Genomic DNA, 21,245 nt, shown 5'->3' with positions numbered 1-21,245 from the left:
TTGCTTAAGGTCATATGGTCAGTAAAAGACAATGGCAGAATAAGAACTCAGGTTCTCAGATCCTTCTCTCAGATTATAAGCCTTTAAAAGGGCTTATATAAGTGTAAGGACTCACTTTTTCTTATTTGTATGTCCAGTGCTTAGCAATATACCTAGGTAAGTAGTAGACACTTAAATGTTTATTTTATTGAATTGACTTGAACTCATAAAATTTGAGAGTTGGAAGAGGTCATTTGAGTGCAATATGTCTCTAAACAAGAATCCTGTCTACAACATTCTTTTTTTTGTAAGGTTTTTGCAAGGCAATTGGGTTCAGTGGCTTGCCCAAGGCCACATGGCTAGGTAATTATTAAGTGTCTGAGACCGGATTTGAACCCAGGTACTCCTGACTCCAGGGCCGGTGCTCTATCCACTGTACCACCTAGCCGCCCCCTGTCTACAACATTCTTGACAAGTGTTCATCCCATACCTCCTGGTTCTCACCTCTGAAATGATATGAATTCAATTCCCCTTTTCTCTATGACAGGCCCTGGCAATCATTCCCCAACACCTAAGTCTTCTCTTCTCCAGGATAAACAATTCCATTTACTTCAACTAGTTCTCATGACTAGAGATCATAGAATTACAGATGAAGCAAGGACTCTTTCAGTCTGGTTAGTTTTTTTATTATCCTGATAACTTCACTAAATATTGTTTTCCTTTGTATTCCCATATATTTTATTTTATGCATTTAAAATCTCATTCTGGGAAGAGGTGAAGACGAGTATTACATAAATGAGATGAACAACAAACCCCAATATCATGCTATAAGGTCTGAAGTTTATAAGATATAAGGTCAGAAGTCACCTAGGACAACCATCTTCTTTGCCAGACAAGAAACTGAGGACCACTAAGGTTCAAGGTGAATTGACAAAGATAGGATTGCAAGTTGGATCCTCAGTGCCCTTTTCCATTGTTTCATACTGCCTCACCATCTTCACTTGGATAGGTTCCACATTGTAGGGCCTAGCAAACAGCACGGGACTCCAGATTGCACTGACAAGGACAAAGATTAATATGACTCTCACCTCTACCTTGGTCATCCTGGACCAAGTTGGCATACAATGTTTTGGCTGCCACATCACATTTGTGACTCTCTGAACTGCCACTTGACTGTGTCATCTTAAGAAAAGGTCCTAAAGTACCTTGAAGCTCTCACAGTCTTAGTTTCATCATTTATAAAATTAGAGGGCTTCTAACGTCCTCCCTGCTCTCCACTGATGATTCCATGATCTGTTATAGTGATGCCATTTTTCACATGATTGCCCTTTTTTCTCATCCCATTCTTCCCATACAGTTGATTTTGAAAAACCTTAATGCATTTCCCTGTATTAAATTCAATCTATGACTGGACTCTTTTAAATCTGAACTCTACAATCTAATATATTAGCCATTTTCTACAGCTTTGAATCACCTACAAATTTGATGAGGTGACTTCCATGGCTTCATTCATTTCATTGCTGAAGAGTGATGAGAAGGCCAGAGGGCCCTGTATGACTTACCTTAATGTGCACCTTCTCCAGCTCTTCCTTACTGACTGATATCTGGGAGTTGTCGATGTTCGCCAGGAGAAGCTGCACATCAGACAGGAGGGCGTGGGTCCTACGAAGGTCTCGACGGAGGCGCTTTTCCACGTCAAAGTCTCGATGACCAATCTGGGAGCCAAAGCAAAACAAGTTAGTGTTGAATGGAATCTAGGAGACTAGAGGTTCATTACTAAGCAGAGTTCCTTCATTTAAATTGGTTTATAGTGTTCATTCATTCTAGATTCTTGAAACCATACTTTAAAGACCTACTACATGCCCCAAAAGTCCCAGGAAAAATAGAGATTCAAATGAGACAGTAGGAAAAGTGCTGGATTTGGCATTAGAAGGTTTTGCTGGGAAGCATAAGTCTATTCCTTGCTTGGTAGCTGTGTGACTTTGAGTCAGTCACTGAAGTCCTGGGGGCCTAGATTTCTGAAGGAAAAGAAGTGATTTGTAATAGGAGCTGTCCAAGGTCCTTTTAACTCTGAATCTAAAACCCTTTGATCCTATATTGAATAAGCTTTGTCCTCAAGGGATTTATATTCTACTGGCAAGAGGATATGATATGTACAGAGATACATAATTACAAAGTAATTTGGGGGAAAAGAAAGAGATTCCCAAAGGGTTAGGAGAGCTTTCCTAGAGGAAATTTCATATCATTGATGAAATGAAGGAATGTTTGGAGAAGCAGAGCTAAGGGTGGCATTTTTGGTACAATGAGCTGAGGACTATAATAACTATTCAAATTCATCTAGGTTAGTCATGATAGCTGGTGGGGGAGGGAAAGGAGGAGGACAGGGAGATAAGGAGGAGGGAAGGGCTCTTCACAGGAGGGCTTGGAGTAAAAGCTCAAAGCCCACTTGTTGGGGATGTTATTCAGATTTGTATTCTATTGACTGCTGCCATGTTTGTCAACTCTAAACTTGAGGCTCTATTGCAACCACACACATAAAATACTCTGGCTCATGAAAATGAATTGAGGGGCGGCTAGGTGGCACAGTGGATAGAGCAGCAGCCCTGGAGTCAGAAGGACCTGAGTTCAAATTTGGCCTCAGGCACTTAATAATTACCTAGCTGTATGGACTTGGGCAAGCCATTTAACCCCATTGCCTTGCAAAAATCTAAAAAAATGAATTGAGGCTGTGAATTAAAACAGGTTCATTCCTTGGGCTTAGCTATAGCAATCAACCCTCTCCACCTGAACCAATCCAAGAGCACAAATGCCACTGTCATGGGAAGGGGAAAGGCACTAAGAAAATATCATTCAGTATTGGTTTATAGGGTCATGAATGATGAAATCTTGAGTGAATAGGTGGTGCAGCAGACAGGTCAAGAAGACCTGAGTTCAAATCCTCCTCAGACACTTACTAGCTGTATGACCTTGGGCAAATCACTTAACTTCTGTCTGGCTCAGTTTCCTCATCTGTGAAATGTGGATCATAAAGGTGCCTATCTCACAGGATTGTTGTGAGAATACAATGAAAAAAACAATTACAAAATGCTTAGCACAGTGCATGCATACAGTAGTAGCTTAATAAATCATATTTCCTTCCTTCATAGAGTTTCTTAGAGGTCAACTAATTCTTTTCTCTAATTGATAAAGAAAAAGATTTACTAGAGAAATTGAGTGACTTACCCAAGTTCATACAGCCAGTAAGGCTCAGAGCTGTTATTCTAAGGCATGTTTTTCTTGATCACTGTAATGACTTTGACACATCACCCCTGCCCCAGACATAGACATAAATTTCCACATATATATGTATATATACATATATGTATATAAGTATATTTTAGGACTTATGGCAATTTTATGAACTTACATATAAGCTCATAATTCTTATTTTTAAAAAATCCAGCACTTAAACAGAGATGAAAAAAACAGTAAGATTAAAACAATTAAGTTAATAAAACAGACTTGCTTTTTCTGCTAATGCAATAAAAGTTTATTTTTTTGAACAAATTTATTTCTTTCGAAAATTCATTATCTATGCTGCCATGAGTTCTTTTGGTGGCAGGCAGGGTATAATTTGTTCTAACAAAACAAATGCATCAACCTAATTCATTATTAACTTAAGGAATTTGAGTTTTTTAATTCACTTTGGAAATACATAGTTTTTTTCCCCTTCTTTTTTATTTGGAAGCACACAAGATTTTAACTATGAAATTGTTTGTCTTTATCCTTAGCTCTCCTTTAGAAATTATGTCTTAGATTCATGCAAAGCATGGTCCTTCCCACAAACCTGGGAGGTAGGCACTATTGATTAGAGTTTTATAAATATGAAGCTTAGGTGATTTCTCAGGGATATATGATTGAATCCCTCATTTGCCAATGGTCAAAGCTGAAATGACTTAGGTAACACAGCTAAGAAGGGGCAGAATGACAATTCAAATGCAGATTTTCAGACTCAATACTCCATGCTTTTTTTTCCTATTATCCTTGCTTATCATCCTCATTTTAAAGGAGTGAAAACTCTATATAAACTATGATGATGATGATGATGATGATGATGATGTTTGTCCTTCATTCTAAAAGACAACCGCCTAACATCAGGGAAGATGCTATGAAAAGCACATGAATTGGATTTGAGTGAGGGAGTACTATACTATTACCAGCCTCACTTTCTCTTCCAGAGTCATCTGGATCCAGTGCCCAGATGTGAATCAGGATGACTGAAGATGGCCCTGGATGGAGGCAATCATGATTAAGTGATACCATAGGCATTCCTTGGATAGAATACTTGACTTGAAGTCATTAGGACCTGAGTTTAAATCCAGCCTCAGACATTTCCAAGCTATGTCACTCTGGGCAAATCACTTAACCCTTATCTGCCTCAGTTTCCTCATCTGTAAAGTAGGAATAATGATAGCACCTACCTGGAAGAATTGTTGTGAGGATCAAATTAGACAATAGTTGTAAAGCCCTTACCATATTGTCTGGGACATAAGTGATGCTTAATAATTGTTTGTTCTCTTTCCCTTTACCCTCAGTGTCATAGAGATAAATGCCAAAGTGATGCCTGGAACCTAGACAGTCCACTGGCTATGCTGCCATATTGTTTGTGAAACCCTGCATCATAGTTTTCTTTGGACTTCAGTAGGCCCTAGTGACCAATGTGCAGACAGGCTGGCTGATTTGCAAATGAACTCATTTCTGCTAAGGGAATTTAACAAACGTGGCTGCTTCGTTTCCTGGAAGCATATTCTAACCCAAGAGATTTAAGGCCTTCGAGTCCTGCAAAGCCGGGGGCACTGCTGTCAACATCCAGACACTGCAGAAGAAACCTTATGGGGGCCTTGCTAGAGAGAAAGCTCACCCCATTCTATATACATGCCATCGTTACCAAGGTTACTGACAAAGACCAAGCAGAGGGGGAAGGAGATGAGTAAGAAGATGCTATGGGGCAGAAGAACCCAGACAGTGACTTTTCATTATTACTGGCACAGCCAGGGCACCTCCACAGCTCAGACAGAGACAGAGCCTGCTCATTAAAGACTGTAACACTGGGGGGAAGGGGGAGAAAGGGAGGAGTTGGACTAAACCTTGCCAGATGATGGTTTTCTGCAGGGAACCAAGGGAGCTGGCTTGAAGGCATCCACATTAGCAATTCTGAGAGAAGCTAGTGCCCACATTCCTTGACTTCTAAGGAGTTGGGGAAGAGCCCAGAGAGGCAGGGCAGCAGACAACCAAGCTGGGGATTGAAAAGTAATGATGTCCGTGTTCAGGTACCCTAGCATTAAGTTCCTTGTGCCTCCACTCTGTGCAATTCCCCAAGCCAAACAGCCACCTAACCCTGAAGCTTTTGGGGTCTATCACTCTGAATTTCTTTGGGGAAGAAATTGACTGGTTTTTTCCAACAACCAAAACCCCCAGAAAATAGACAAGCCATGTCTAGTTCTCACTTGAATAAAATCTAATAACCAAAAAAGCAATTCAGTTCTCAATCATTTGGGGGCTTCACTTTAATGAAATATAATTAAAGGTAACTTAGTTTATCAAACTCTTATTAAGCACATACTATGTGACTAACTCTGTGTTAGCTGGTGGGGAAATAAATTTAAAAAGGAAATAGTCCCTGCCCTCAAGTTGATGATTCCCTATCAAATATCTATACCAAGCATGGGACCATCAAGGGGAGGAAAAAATGGGCAGCTAGGTGACACAATGGATAGAGCAATAGCCCTGGAATCAGGGGGACCTGAGTTCAAATCTGGCCTCAAACTCTTAATAACTACTTGGCTGTGTGACCTTGGGTGAGTCACTTAACTCCATGACTTTGCAAAAAAGAGGGGAAAGCTCTAGATCTTCAATCAGAGATCATGAGCACTGGAAAGAAACCAAAGTGATCCTAATTATAGCTTTCCTTTCTCTCTTCATCTTTTCACATGTACCAAAGTTGGTCCAAGGGTATGTGGAATCATGGGATCATAGATGTAAAGTCCAAAAGGTGATCAAAACCAGAACATTGTACTCATTAACAGCAACACTGTGAGATAATTAGCTATGATGGACTCAGTTCCTCTCAGCAGTTCAGTGATAAAGGTTAATACTAAAAGACTTGTGATGGAAAATGCCTTCCGCATCCAGAGGAAAAATATGGAGTATTAATGTAGAGCAAAGTATTTTATGTTCACTTTTTTTAAGGTTTTGGCAAGGCAGTTGGGTTAAGTGGCTTGCCCAAGGCTATACAGCTAGGTAATTATACTCCTGACTGCAGGGCCGGTGCTCTATCCACTGAACCACCTAGCCACCCCTATGTTCACATTTTAAAACTTCTTTTCTGTTTTTTCTTTCTTTCTCATTTTTCCCTTTAGTCCTAATTCATCTTTTGCAGCATGATTAAGATGACAATATGTTAAACGTGATTGTATGCTCAACCTACATCAAATTACTTACTGCCAGGTGGAGAGGGAAGGGAAGGGAGGGAGGTAAATAAATGTGGAGATCAAAAACTTACAAAAAAGATGAATTTTGGAAACTATCTTTGCATGTAATTGGAAAAAATAACAAAATAAGAAAAAATGATCAAACTCATCTAATTTAATACTCTTCATTTTGTGGGAAAGGAAATAGGCTAAGTAACTTGTCTGAGGTCACAGTTATTAAGCAGTAGAGATGAAGCTTGAACCCCATCATCTGACTCTAAATTCAACACTCCTGACACTGTGCTTTAATATTCCTCTCAAAATGTTCATGGAATTGGGGCGGCTAGGTGGCGCAGTGGATAGAGCACCAGCTCTAGAGTCAGGAGGACCTGAGTTCAAATCCAACCTCAGACACTTAATAATTACTTAGCTGTGTGGCCTTGGGCAAGCCACTTAACCCCATTTGCCTTGCAAAGAAAACAAAAAAAAAGAAGCAAAAATAAAATGTTCATGGAATGTCCTTAAGTTTAAGATGGAGTTTCTTAATGTTTTCATGCCAAGGAAACCTTTGGCATTCTGGTGAAACATCCTCAGAATAATATTTTTAATTTAAATTTAATTTTTAATTAATTGATGGGAATAGCAAATGTGTCAGTGAAAGTAGAGATATAATTCTTTTCCCATTGAAGTTTACATATTCCTTAAAATATTGTCATGGTCCATGAATGATGAGAAATTTATTTCCCCTAGCTTAAAGGAACTGGATGGAGATCTGAATTTCTTCCTTAGCTCTGGTGGCCTCTGACAAAACAGCTAGTCCTGAGCTTCAAATGGGCTTCTCCATTCCATCTCTGTTCCCTAACTGCTCTCCAGTAGTCACCTGAAAAAGTAGTCACCTGGATAGCATCAGACCTGAGAAAAATGTGAATAGGGAATGACTAAGAGATGGATGCTTTGGGGTGTCCCTAATTGGAAATACCACCAGTACAGCCAGGTTCAATGGGTTAATTACCATGAGGCCAATTAAAAATTAATGACAGTGGGAAAAGGATAACAAAAACAAAAACAATCCAAAAGTGATGAAAGTACCTTAGAAGTTATACAGACTCATACTTATCTTCAGACTAAAGTCATGTAAACCTCTCACTGGCAATGCTATAGGGGGAGGATAGTCCTGTTGAGGTGTAGGTTGGACCAGTTGAACCATTGCAATCCCTTTTGTGATGCTGTCTTTAAATGGGGTGAGTTTGTGGTGGGTGAGACAACAAAAGGCAGCTATTCTGGCCATAATCTTAGAACATGGAGTAAGGAGGGGTGAGGATATGATGACTATAAAATGCAACTTACATATAGAATATAAAGTCCTTGAGGGCAAGGAGTGCCCCTTACCAAGCACAATGCCTAGATACAATAGATGCTAAACAAATGTTTGTTGAAAGAGTGATAGTTAACTGAATCCATGATATTCCTATTCCTTCTTAAATCTGTGACTTTGTTCACCTACAAATCCCCTTCCTTTCCCAGTTGTCTAGCAAATGTGAGTCATATTTATCTTTTTGTCATCCTACAACTCCTACCTACAGATGAGTAGCATTGATTCCATGTCTCTCCCAGAGCATTATCAAGAACGTTCGAGTATTTGCACACAGGTTAGTGTGAAATAAAGGAATGAGGATTGTTTAGAATCAAAGGAACTAGACTTTTCCATGCATATGCCCTTTAGGGCAAATCATTTAACTTTTTTTTTACCTGTTTTTTTTCTTCTAAAACAAACAAACAAACTAGATGATTTCAGAAGCCCCTTCTAGCTCTAAATCTCTGCTCCTGTGATCTCAGGGTACAAGACTTACTTGCTAACATTAATTTCAGCACCATGGACAGGATTGGATGGATGACAGGCCCTTTATCAATAATCATTGATATCAATTGGGCAAGCTTGCCCAATCATTGATATCAATCATTATAGCCTTAGTCTGAAGGATTGGGGCAGTGCTGGTCCTTGATGGTGGTTAGCATCTCCTTTCATCCAGAAATAACCTAATAGCCAACAACTGTCACAAGGCTATTAAAGGCAAAGCTTTCCCCCATTGGATTAGAAGGGGGCGGGATAGAGTCTCATTAGGATAATGGGAAATAAATAGCATAATGCAGATTTTCATTTTATGGCAGAAAGATTCAAACTCTGACAAAGCTGGTGAAAAATTAGCCAATAAATCTAAATGGTGATTAGTGTTGTTTCATGAAAAGATTGTCAACCCATACACCATTTAATATTAAGACAAGTAAATTTAATGTGGTCGTTAAGTACCTTTCATTGGAGAGTTTCCAAGTATCTCTCAAGTAAAGTCTCACATCTGGTTGGTACTGTTGGGCAACAAGTGTTGCTACCCCAGTGTCTAGGACATGCCTTAGAATATAATTGATGCTTACTAAGTGATTGCTGGTGGATGGGTTACACACACACACACACACACACACACATAAAACATTCCATACATCTAGAACATTTTCTTTTAAAAAACAGATGATTCCTTCCATTTCAGACATTTCTAATAGAAATATTTCAAAGTTACTGTTGCTAATACTCAATATTATTGATGCTGTTGTCATTTAGTCATTTCAGTTGTATCCAACTCTTCATGACCCCATTTGGGGTTTTCATGGCAAAGATACTGGAATCATTATCTCTCCATCTCATTTTACATATGAGAAAACTGAAATCAATAGACTGAAATGACTTGCCCAGGGTCACACAGCTAGTAGGTGTCTGAAGTCAAATTTGAACTCAGGTCTTCCTGATTTCAGGTCCAAAATTCTCTCCGCTTTGGCACCACCTTCTATGTATCCCTCACTGTGTTAGGTGCTAGAGATTCAAAAGCAATAGTAAAAGTCTTCCCTCAAAGAACCTGCATTGCATTTGGGGAGACAATCTATACAATAGAACTATGTAAAAATATAAACCAATTACATAAAAGATAATTTGCAAAGAGGAGGCATTAGCATCTAGATAAGCAGGAATGACTTTGAGCACCTTGATCTAAATTTGGAGGGAAGTGAGGGATTCTAATAGATGGAGGTGAGGAAGGACATTATTTCAGATGTAGGAGTCAGACTCTTCAAAGGCATAGAAAAAGGAGATTAAATGTCATTTGGAGGAATAGCAACCAGACCTTAGGAAGAGAAAAGAAGAAAAAAATACAAGAATCATTGCTCTCATTTTTACATTTCAAGGTTTGAAAAGCACCCTATCTGTATTACCTCATCTAATGCTCAAAACAACCCTATGTGATAGGCCCTATGATTATCCACATTTTATAGATGAGGCAAATAGAGGCAAAGTGACTTGCTCAGGATCACATAGGTAGAAAGCGCCTGAGACTTGAGGCAAACATCTGCCCTTTGCCCCAAGTTCTCCTTCTGGGGTCAAGTAAAACAACTTTAATCCTGTTATCAAGCCCCCCTTTATATATTTGAAGACAGCTGCCAACTTCCCCCCAGGGCTTCTCCTCCCCAGACTGATTATCTTAGCTCTTCACAAAACATGGTGCCCAGAACTGCACAATTGAATGGTTTTTGACCAGAAAAGGGAACAAGGAGGGTGTTGTCTACTCATTTTCAGAAGTTAGGCCTCTCTTAGTTCACACTAATATCCCATTACTTTCTTGGCCACCAAATTCTGTGTCTGACAAAACATTCTTGGGAAAAGTAAAGGAGGAAAGAATTCTTTCAAATGAAAAAGTGGGTTTCATGGAGAAATAGGACCTAAACCAGTCTTTAGATGATCCTGAGAAGAGATGAAAAGTTGGAAAAACCCGAGAGTCCATGAAGTCCAACCTCCTCATTTTACAGATGTTAGAAACTGAGGCCCAGAGATGTTAAGTCGTTTGCTAACACAGAGTAAACGTGAGCCATAATTCATTCCTAGGTCTCTGGCTCCAAGAATGTCCATCATTGCATTGTCTTTGTATTATTCAGAGGTCTGAACACAGAAAGACCCTCAGTTATTGTCTGTTGAGTGGATGTGGGTATGAATACAAGTGAATGACAATATATATGACATGTTCAAGGGTAAGTAAATTAGCAAAAAAGAAATCACAGTGCATGGAGTGTAAGGTGAGTCACTAACAACTGAAGAGGTCAGTATATCTTCTCTATGGAAGATAACTCTTGAAGGGAACTTCAACAGAGGTAGGGGTTTCAGGAAACTGAGGGACAGTATTACAAGAATGGAAGACAGCCTGGGAAAAATCATGGAGACTAGAAATGGAATGGTATGTACCAATAAGTCCAGTTAGCTGACCCTTTATGTCCACTTAGTTATGAGAGAAATCATTATGAATAACCAATGATTTGGGGTGATTCATATCCCCCCTTTTCTTTTATCCTCATTTCAAGACCTCAGTCTCTGAAGATTGAACTAACTTGCTCTATAAAGACCCCTCTCAGGTAAAACAGTCACTGTGTTCTACTCCGGTTTTGGTGGAGGAAAAACTCATTGAGTAGATTGCCCAAGCCTGGGGCTAACTTAAGAAATAAAAGACATAATCAGAGTTCAGGTCCAGCCCTCCATTGTAATATTCATTCTCTTAATAGTTTGCTAACCAAAGTTGATTTTCACCCTGGGGAACAGCCTCTTCCAAAAGGGCATATAAACTGTGAACCTGGCACTGATTATCTTTGATCTAAGACATGGGTGGAGAATCACAGGTGACAATCACAATCAAATAATTCTAGTAGCTTCTTAGGACTGAATTAATTAAATGTTTGACCAAATATAGCCTGGAAATGATATTATAAATATCCAAATGGCCCTTCACAGAAAAAAAGGTTCTCCACTCCAGTCTAAGAGATGGCTATATGACCAACTTTTTTATTAAAATGCTGGCACTGATAATAAAATAATGAAATTACCTGGAAATTATGTCTTGAATCTTTTTAAACTCCATAGCGGGCTATAAAATGAGCATAACAACCCCTCAACAGGCTCTCTTAAGATTTAAAAGAGATGGGGCAATTAAATTGCCTTGCAAACATCAAAGCATGTTGATTTTCATGAGGGGATTGAGCTAAACACAAAAAATAGTTATTGCTGTCATTATTACAATTAGAGGCCTCATAGAATGATGGACAAAATGCTTGGTGGGTTCGAATCCTGATTGTCAATTATCCTAAGACCCTGGAGGACAAGTCACTTCATCTTGACCGGTAATTCCTTATGCTTTATCAACCAAACCAGATGGGCTTCAAGATGTATTGGTGGAAGAAGTCTCTGTAATGGAGTGCCCAAGCACTAACAAAATCACAAAGGATTTTCTTAAGATTGTATTTGCTGACAGTTGCTCACAGATAGCAGCCCTTCCAGACCCACTCTCCAGGCTTAACCATAAATGTCTTTTTTCCCCTCATTTCCTCTACAACAGAACAAAGGATGGTTCCCCTTGATCTACCTGTTCACAGAGTGACCCAATGAGGGTTTCCAAATCTTGCTTCTCATGGATGACAATCTTCTTCTCCTCATTTTCCTGTTCCAATTGCATCTCCAGCTGCCGTAGCTGTGCACACAAAGAGAGAACATAGGGCAGGTAAGTAGAGAACCTGAGTTTAAATCCTGATTCCTAACACAGTCCTGTGTACACAGTAGGTATTTAATAAAAGTTTGTGGAAGGGATGGATGGATGGATGGATGGATGAATGGATGGATGGATGGATGGAAGGAAGGAATGGCTAAACTAGATGATCTTTAAATTGGGAAGAAGGAAGATAGAAAAAGAAGAGAGGGAGGGAGAAAGGAAGGAAAAAAGAAGGAAGGAAAGGAGAAAAGAAGGATTGAAGGAAGAAAGGAAGGAAAGAGAGAGGAAAGTCAAGAGATAAGTAAGGGAAGGGATAGGAAAGGAGGGAAGGTGAATGAGGTGAGATTCTCCCCTCCTTCCTTGTTTCATTATACATCCATCCCCAGCAGTGTTCTTTGCTCCCCTCTCGGGTGTGAAATCCCCAGGTATGGCTTTGGGCTTGGGCCAAAAGTACATTGTCCTTCTTGAGGAGGTGACTTGAGGCTGTTCTGAACTGAGTAGTCAGTAAGTGTGTGAGGAGACAGAGGCCTAGAGAAATCCCATCACAATGATGAATGAGGTTGCCTGCTAAAAGTCCATCTATTATTATTTCCCCAGGACTGACAGAATGACAGGGCTGCAGAGGCTTTGTCTGGGAGTGGATTGAGACATAATACTGGCTGCTTTTGCCAGGGTCAGGGCCCTGACAATAATGGTGCCACCCATCTGTCAAGTGCCTAACCAAGCCTGGGATGGGCTCAGCTCCTCCTCTACTTCCTTAGAGAATGGGAGCCTCTCCTCCACATCAGCAGCCCTTTCTCTAACCTGAACCGTGATCCTTTCCACAAATTAGCAAATTTAACAAAGTCCAAGGCCAGAGAGGACCAGGGACATAGCTGGCAGGCTCCGTGTTGCCTTCCATGGAAGGAAAGGTTCTATTCAGAAAACTGTCACCTTAGAAATGCTCATGGTCAGCTGGGAAGATAGAAGCATGAAGACCAAGAAAGGAGACCACTGAAAGGATCTGGGTAGGAAATGAAGAGGGCTATAATAAAAGGAGGACAGTTAAAATGAAAGGACAAATATGAGATAAAAGAAGAACCCATCTAATATGGCGACTACATGTTGGAGGCAACAGAGAAGGGAAAATCAAAGGTGGCTTCAAGGGTTGAAGGGTGACAGGGAGCACAATTTTGCTTATAACAGAGATTGGGAAATTCAGAAGGACATCAAGTTTGGTGAGAAAGAATGAATTCAATTTAACTCATATGAGCCTGAGGTTATCAAATTAGATCATGAGTTCAAAAAGGAAATATTTTTAGAGATTATCTTTAGTCTAATTTTACAGATTAGTAAATTGAGGCAAAGAGAAGGTAGAGAGTTTGTTCCCAGATTATGGGTAGCGATTCCAAATCCAAATCCAGAGGGATATTTCTATTGTACCTTAAAGTTTAGGAGAAAATGAAGAGATGAGGGGCCTAAAATTTCTCAGGAAATGTTACTGCTTCCCAAATCCTTCACTATGCTTCAATATTCCTGCTTCAGTGTTCACCTCTAGCATGAAGTTTGATTGGCATTAGGATGATAAAAACATAGGGAAGCTGAGCCAGAAGACTAGATGGTAAGGTCCAATTCCCAATTCCCTCTTCCAAAAATCCCATTTCTTTCATTTACCCCAAATGATCTCTCTTCTTTCTGAGTTCTTGGCCAAGGAGATGTAACCCTAGATTTGAATCCAAGAAACCTGAATTTGAATTCTTCCTTAGATAGTTACTAATTACAAGACTACAATAAAGGCTCTTACCCTTCTAAGTCTCAGTTTCCTCACCTGTAAATGGGGACAATGATAAAACAAATATGAACTCATCTTGAGGTTATTGTGGGAAAAGTGCTTTGTAAACTTGAAGGTGTAAGTATATGTAAATCCCTATACTTATGTACACAGGTAGTGTCCTTCACTGAACATAAATAAACACAAAACAGTGTTCACTACTGAGCACAATAGCACAAATGAGGGTGGTTGAGTACAATCTCTCTTAATATAAGATTGAATTCATTTTCTTTATTACCCCAGGGATCCATGTTCAGTTTGTACTTGGGAGGGAGAGTCAATACGGCAGAATAAGAAGTAGTTGAGCCTAACCCCCATTATTCTTTACAACAATCTAGAAAATGCATCAGACTAAATTCTGATTAGTTAAGTTAAGAAAACATCACAGTGATTCATATTTTCAGTCCAAGGCAGCTTAGGAAAACAGTGAGGTCTGTGAACCTTGGGGACAAGATCTGGCCATGAGTGCACATGAAGCTTTCCAGTACCCAGAGATCAAAAGAGGGGCAAGATGGAGCACAAACAAATACATCAAGGCAAAAAAGAAATCCCAGGGGATCCCCAAATTAACATGGTACAGAGCTCTTTAGCAGCTCTGTTACTCATTACCTAAAACCAGGATTAAGAAAGCAATCATTAGGGGGTGGCTAGGTGGTGCAGTGGATAGAGCACCGGCCCTGGAAACAGGAGTACCTGAGTTCAAATCCGACCTCAGACACTTAATAATGACCTAGCTGTGTGGCCTTGGGCAAGCCATTTAACCCTATTGCCTTGGGAAAAAAAAAAACTAAAAATAAAAAAGCAATCAATCAAAAGTATATGTACTGAGTATACTGAGCAAAAAGCAAGTTCTAGAAACTTAGCTTTGTGATTCTGGCCACATGAACAAAGCTAGATCTCAGTTCTATTCTAGCCTATAGTTCAACTTGTAAACCTACAATGGAATAAGGGGGGGGGGGATCCCACATCAAAAGGGAGCAAGCAACTCATCTGCTCTGAACTTGAAATTTTTTCCAAACTGGCCAGTAATGACAGGGTCCAGCAACAGTATACTGAAACTCTCAACCAAGAACAGGCCAAGAGATCCAAATCTGAGTCAGGAACTTATAAAGCTCACACCTTTGCCTAGATCAAGCTACCTTGAAAACACTGAAAGATTGCACTCCCCTAGTCAGAGTTGTGAAAACAGGAAGAGGATGTAAAAAGACAGAATCTCAGGTCAGACATCCCCCACAGAAAGGAGCAGAAACCAGAACAAATATAAAGGACAAAGTCAAGAAGTTGGCTGGAAAAATGAGCAGAAAAAAAAGAATCCCACCATAAAAAGTTAAATCTGGTAACCAGAGAGCTCAAGACATTAAAAACAAAGGAGGAGAATGACTAAAAACATCTATCACTGATGTCTCAAGAGAATGTATGGCTAGGAATCAGTCCCACAAAAATTTCTAGAAGAGTTCCAGGCAAGAGTTTTTTTTTTTTAAAGAAGCTACAGGGGTGGCTAGGTGGCACAGTGGATAGGGCACTGGCCCAGGAGTCAGGAGTACCTGAGTTCAAATCTGGCCTCAGACACTTAATAATTGCCTACCTGCGTGGCCTTGGGCAAGCCACTTAACCCCATTGCCTTGCAAAAACTAAAAAACTTAAAAAAAAAAAGCTACAAAAGCCTAGGAAGCTCCTGGAACTTTTCCCAATATAAATTTAAATGGGACCTCTAAATATTTCCTAAAAGCACACAAAACAGAGTGAAACAAGTTCTCAACTCAAGATATCATGAAGGAATTTCATTAAAGATCTATCTCAAATAAACCATAGGGAAGAGAGTTGGAAAGTCAGCAGATGTTCTTAACTACAATGCAACTCAGGTGCAGTGCAAGCCAGTGGTACAGCAGTCAAGCAGTGAGGGTCCCAACCCCAGCACAGAAGGCAAAGGTAGAGAACCAGGAATTTTAGTGAAAATGGTCAGACTGGGTGGGTTACTCTAAGGCAAGGAACAAACCACTAGCACTTGAAATACCATAAGCAATGACATAAACAAGCAGTTAAACAGGGACCAAATCCCCAAACACAGCACAAAAAGCTTGGAACTGAGCCTCTTTTATCCCAGGTTAGCAGAGTTCAACTATCAAAATGAGTTTTAAAAAAGTGTGAATCATAAAAAGCTACTCTTCTGAGAGGGATGATAAAGACTACATCCCAGAAGAGGAAAGCATACTCCTCAAATGGGTTTTTAATTTGTTTCCCATCCAAAAAGACCTCTTGGGGGAGGTTTAAATAGGATTTTAAAATCCAAAGAGAAGAGGAAAAAGAAAATGGAGAAAAGAAATAATCATGAGGGGAAAATATGAAAAATTGACTGGGGAAGCAATACCTTTAAAAGTAAAATTGACCAAATGGAAAAAGAAATTAACTTTTTCTTTAAAGTAAAAATGACTAAAAGGAAATACCAAAGCTAGCAGAAGAAAAAAAACTTAAAGATTAGGATTGGACAAATGGAAACTAATGACTCTCTGAGACACCAGGATTCCATCAAACAAAACCAAAAGATTGAAAAAAATAGAAGAAAATGTAAAATTCCTCCTAGGAAAAAATGACTGACCTGGAAATTAAATCCAGGAGAGGTAATTGTTTTTTGTTTCCATGGTATACATTGATCTAAGTTGAATGTGATGAGAGACAAATCATATCCTTAAGGAAGAAACAAAAGTATAAGAGATAGCAAGATCAGACAATAAGGTATTAGGGTTTTTTCCCTAAATTAAAGGTAATAGTCCTTGGTTTTTGTTCAAACTCTACAAATTCTTTCTCTGGATACAGATGGTATTCTCCATTGCAGACAGCCCCAAGTTGTTCCTGATGGTTGCACTGAAGGGATGAGGAAGTCCATCAAGGCTGATTATCGCCCCCATGCTGCTGTTAGGGTGTACAGTGTTCTTCTGGTTCTGCTCATCTCACTCAGCATCAGTTCATGCAAATTCCCAGGAGAGGTAATTTACAAATTATTTTTCTACCTGAAAGCCATGATCAGAAGAAGAGTTGGACATATCATACAGGGAATGATCATGGGAAACTGACCTAATATCCTTGAACAATAAAATAAAATCATCTTTGAAGGAATACATCAATCATTTCCAGAAAGAGATACCAAAATAAAAACTCCAAGGAATATGATAGTCAAATTTCAGAATTCTCATCTAAATATTGTGAGCTGTCCAAAAGAAGCAACTTCAATGCCAGTGAAGCAGAGTCAGAATTGCACAGGACATATTGACTTCAACATTTAAAGTATTAGAGAGCCTGGAATGTGGTATTCTGAAGGGCAAAGGAGCTTCCATCACAACCAAGAATAAACTACCATTCAAAATTCAGTATATTCTTTCAGGGGAAAAAGATGGCTTTTTCAATGAAATAGAGAACTTTAAAACATCTGATAAAAAGACCAAAACTGAACAGAAAATTTGATCTTCAAATAAAAAACTTAAGAGATGGGTAAAAAGGTAAATAGAAAGAAAAAAAGTCATTAAAACTAAAGGGGTGTTGGGGCAGCTAGGTGACACAGTGGAAAGAGCACCAGCCCTGGAGTCAGGAATACCTGAGTTCAAATCTGGCCTCAGACACTTAATAATCACATAGCTGTGTGACCTTAGGCAAGCCAGTTAACCCCATTTGCCTTGCAAAAAACCTAAAAAAATAACTAAAGGGTTGGGGGTTAGTCAATAAGATTAAATGGGAAAACAATATCTTGTAATTCTTGAGAATTCTATTTCTCTTAGGACAGCTGAAAGGAACATAATTAGACAGAAGGCGTAGGTATTTGTAATGGGACACCTGGAAGGAGGGCACTCAGACAGAGGGTGTGGGTACAAATTGATTATGATGTAATGATGTTTATGGCTGTTGAGAATTATATTTCTATCAGGACAGTTGAAAAGAGTATACCTTGACAGAAGGTGTGCCTCTAAGAGAGGTATAAAACAATTAAAAGGATTATACTGGGAAAAGAAGGTGGAGGCATTGGAAGATAATTAGCACCACATAAAGAAACACAAGGTACCTATTATAATAGAGACAAGGTAGGGAGAGTGTACACACTGATTGAATCTTATTCTCAACAGATTCAGCTATAAAATGGAATGACATACATTTCTAGTTGTTTTCAGAAATTTATCCTTTCCTATAGGGAAGCAGAAAGGAACAGGGGAAAGGACAATGTGAAGCAGGCAGCAGTCAAAAACAATAAAAAATTGGTAAGGATGGATAAGGGGAAAGGATAAAAAAAAGTATAGTTAGGGTAAAGATAGGACGGAGGGAAAGAAAAATGTTTTGCACAAATAAAACCAATGCAACCAAGATTAGAAGGAATGCAGAAAGCTGGGAAATGATTTTCACAGCAACTTTTTGTAAGAAATAATGAGCAAGTAGACTTTGGAAAATCTTAGAAAGATTTGCATGAACTGATACTTAGTGAAGTGGGTAGAATCAGGAAATTATTATACACATTATCAATAACATTGTGAGATGATCAAGTATGTTGGACATAGCTCCTCTCTGCAGTTCAGTGACCGAGGACAGTCCTGAGAAACTTGTTATGGAAAATACCATCCAGGAAAACTATGCAGAGTAAAGCATACATACTGTGTTCACCTTTCAAAGCTTCTTTTATGTTGTGTCTTTCAATCTAATGATCTTTTTTTACCGCTTAGTTCTAATGCTTTTTTCACAATATACCAAATATGGAAATACGTTAAACAAGATTGTACATATATAGCATATATCAGATTGTTTATTGCCATGGGGAGGGAGGAGTGGAGAGTGTGGTAGAAAAATGTGGAACTCAAAAACTTGCAAAATATTAAATGTTGAAGACTATCTTTGCTTGGAATTGGAAAATATAAATGGAGGAGAAAAAAGTTTTTAAATGGTTTTAAAAGTCAAAAGTGAGAAGTACGGGAAGGAAATATGTAAAAAGAAAATTAACTATTTGAAACAGAAACAAAATATTATCCAAGAAAATAACTTCCTAAAAATTAGAATTGCTCAGTTCTTGGAAGCTAATTATTCTGTGGAACATCAATAAATAATAAGACTAAGTCAAAAAAGTCTGAAAAATAGGAAATATGTAATATCTCATAGGAAAAACTGCTGACCCGAAAAACAGAGGAGAGCTCATTTAAGAACAATTAAACTATCTGAAAACCATGAACAAAAAATAACAAAAGCCTAAATAACATACTTCAAGAAATTATAAAATAAAACCACCAAGATTTCATAGAACCAGAAGACAAAATAGAAATTGAAATAATCCATTGGTCACTTTCTGAAAGAATCTCTTCAATGAAAACCTCCCAGGAATATTATGACCATAATCTAAGGCTCATAGATTAAGGAGAAGTTAAAGAAGTACTGAGAAAGAAACACAGTCAGAATCACAAAAGATTTAGCAGCTACCACTATATAGAAGTGGAGAACTTAGTATATATTATATTCTAGAAGGTAAAGGATCTAGGATTGCAACCAAAAATGACCTTTCCTGAGTGGTGGAATACAAGAAGGCAGAACATTTATAATCCTACAGGGAGGGAAACATATTTTAATGAAATAGAAGACTTCCAGGGATTTCTGATGAAAAGTGTAGGACCAAGTATAAAATCTGACATGCAAACAGAGGAGTCAAGAGAAGTATAAAAATAAAAACAGGAGTGAGCAATAATTATTATTATTATTATTGTTGTTATTATTACTAAACAAAGTTGACTTTGTACATTCTTTTATGAATATACATAGTTTCTCAGACCTTTTATCATCCATATGGATCATGATGGGAATGATTTTATTATGTTTTGATGATCTCAAAAAAAGAATGGGAAGAATGGGGAAAAGGAACACACTAAGAGAATAAATAAAAATAAAGATATATTGAGGAAAATATTAGAGAAATGGGGTATGTTATCAGGAGTTCATAATCAAGGACTAGTTAAGGGGGTAACAGATAACACGTGAAGTTCATTTTCAACTGAACTTGTTTAAAGAAGGAAAACTTCACATCAACATAGCATTGTACATAAATGCAGCTAACCCAAGAAGGAAACAGAAGACACAAGAGTTAGGGAGGAATAGCATAGGGGTTGATTAAGGAAGGAATTAATTAGAAAAAAAATTACTCCTAAAGATAAGAGAAGGCAAAAAAGAGAAGGAAAAGGTTAAGAGAATCAGATCAATAAAAATACATAGCTAGAAAGCATAATGGTGAATGAGAATGGTATGAACTCACTCATAAAAGGATGGTAAAATGAGTTAGAAACCAGAACCTAGCAATATGTTGTTTATACGAAACAAACTTAAACTGAAATGTACCCACAGAGTTAAAATATTTGAACCAGTGTATTATATTTCATATAAAGTTAAAAGAGTCAGGATCTTGGACACAACTTTTTAAAACAAAAATAACAGAATTAAAAGAGATAATTGAGGAAACTGAATTTTGACAAGAGAATACTATAGACTATGAATTAATAGTAACACTATGCCCCAAATGGCACAAAATTTAAATTCCTAAAGGAAAAGTTAAAAATTACAAGAAGAAATCAACACTAAAATTACAATAATAGGAGACTCCAATTTATCTTTCTTGGACCAAGATAAATCTAATCAAAAATAAACAAAATCTTTGCATTTAGTTAAAACTCTCAGAACTTTCACATAAGTTTGGAGAGAATCAGGCTCTAACATTATGAGGAGCTCCCCATTTCAGGCACCTGGGCACATAATGACTTACCCGCTTTTGGCAGGACTGGCGTACATCCTCCAACTCTTCCTCCTTATCCTCCTGATCTTTCAGATGCATCTGTTTCATCCTCTCTATCTCCATCTCAAACCGAATGCGTAGCTGTGGAAGCACATACATGATGACCACATCAGGGAGGGGCAGAATAATAAAGAAAAACAGAGGGCCAGATTCTCTCATTTGGAAAGCTACCCATGGAGATGTTTGGTAAATGAGGAAGCTAAGCCAACATTTGAGTCCCTGGGGCAACATTAGCAAATTACCATTCTGGGACTCCATCCTCTAATGGGTTCCTGCTGTAGCTATGCAATAGAGCTTCTAGAGATGATTTCCTTACTCTAAACACAAAAGACACAGCTCTTGTATTTCTATAGAGTGTTCAGACACCAAACCATCCTCTGAGACACAAGGAAAGATATCAGTGTCCTAGTAGGAATTCTGGGCTCAGTCAGAAAAGGTCTGGGTTCAAGACCCTTGGTTTCTTCATCTTCAAAATGGACACAGAGCTACCTCATTCACAGACTCATAGAAGCATAGCGCTAGGCCTAGAAGTAATCTCAGAGGTCATCTAGTGCAACGCACTTTCCATCTTTTTTTTTTATAGATGAGTAAAGTTGAGAACTTGGAAAGCTGAGTAACTTTCACAAAGTCACCCA

At 38.5% G+C, this 21,245-nt stretch overlaps 1 protein-coding gene across 1 annotated transcript in view; it reads right to left on the bottom strand.

The window, feature by feature from the left end:
- The window catches only part of MYO18B (myosin XVIIIB), a 362,548-nt gene that overhangs the window by 140,071 nt on the left and 201,232 nt on the right, over positions 1–21,245 (bottom strand). Inside the window, 3 exon segments of the mRNA XM_074206167.1 lie at positions 1,542–1,694; positions 11,876–11,980; positions 20,581–20,691. Of these exon segments, the coding sequence (XP_074062268.1) occupies positions 1,542–1,694; positions 11,876–11,980; positions 20,581–20,691 (369 nt within the window).

This window comes from Macrotis lagotis, chromosome X (assembly GCF_037893015.1).
Source record: "Macrotis lagotis isolate mMagLag1 chromosome X, bilby.v1.9.chrom.fasta, whole genome shotgun sequence".
NCBI lineage: Eukaryota > Metazoa > Chordata > Mammalia > Peramelemorphia > Peramelidae > Macrotis > Macrotis lagotis.
The sequence above is the reverse complement of the archived record's forward strand: the minus strand, read 5'-3'. Positions and strand labels throughout refer to the sequence as shown.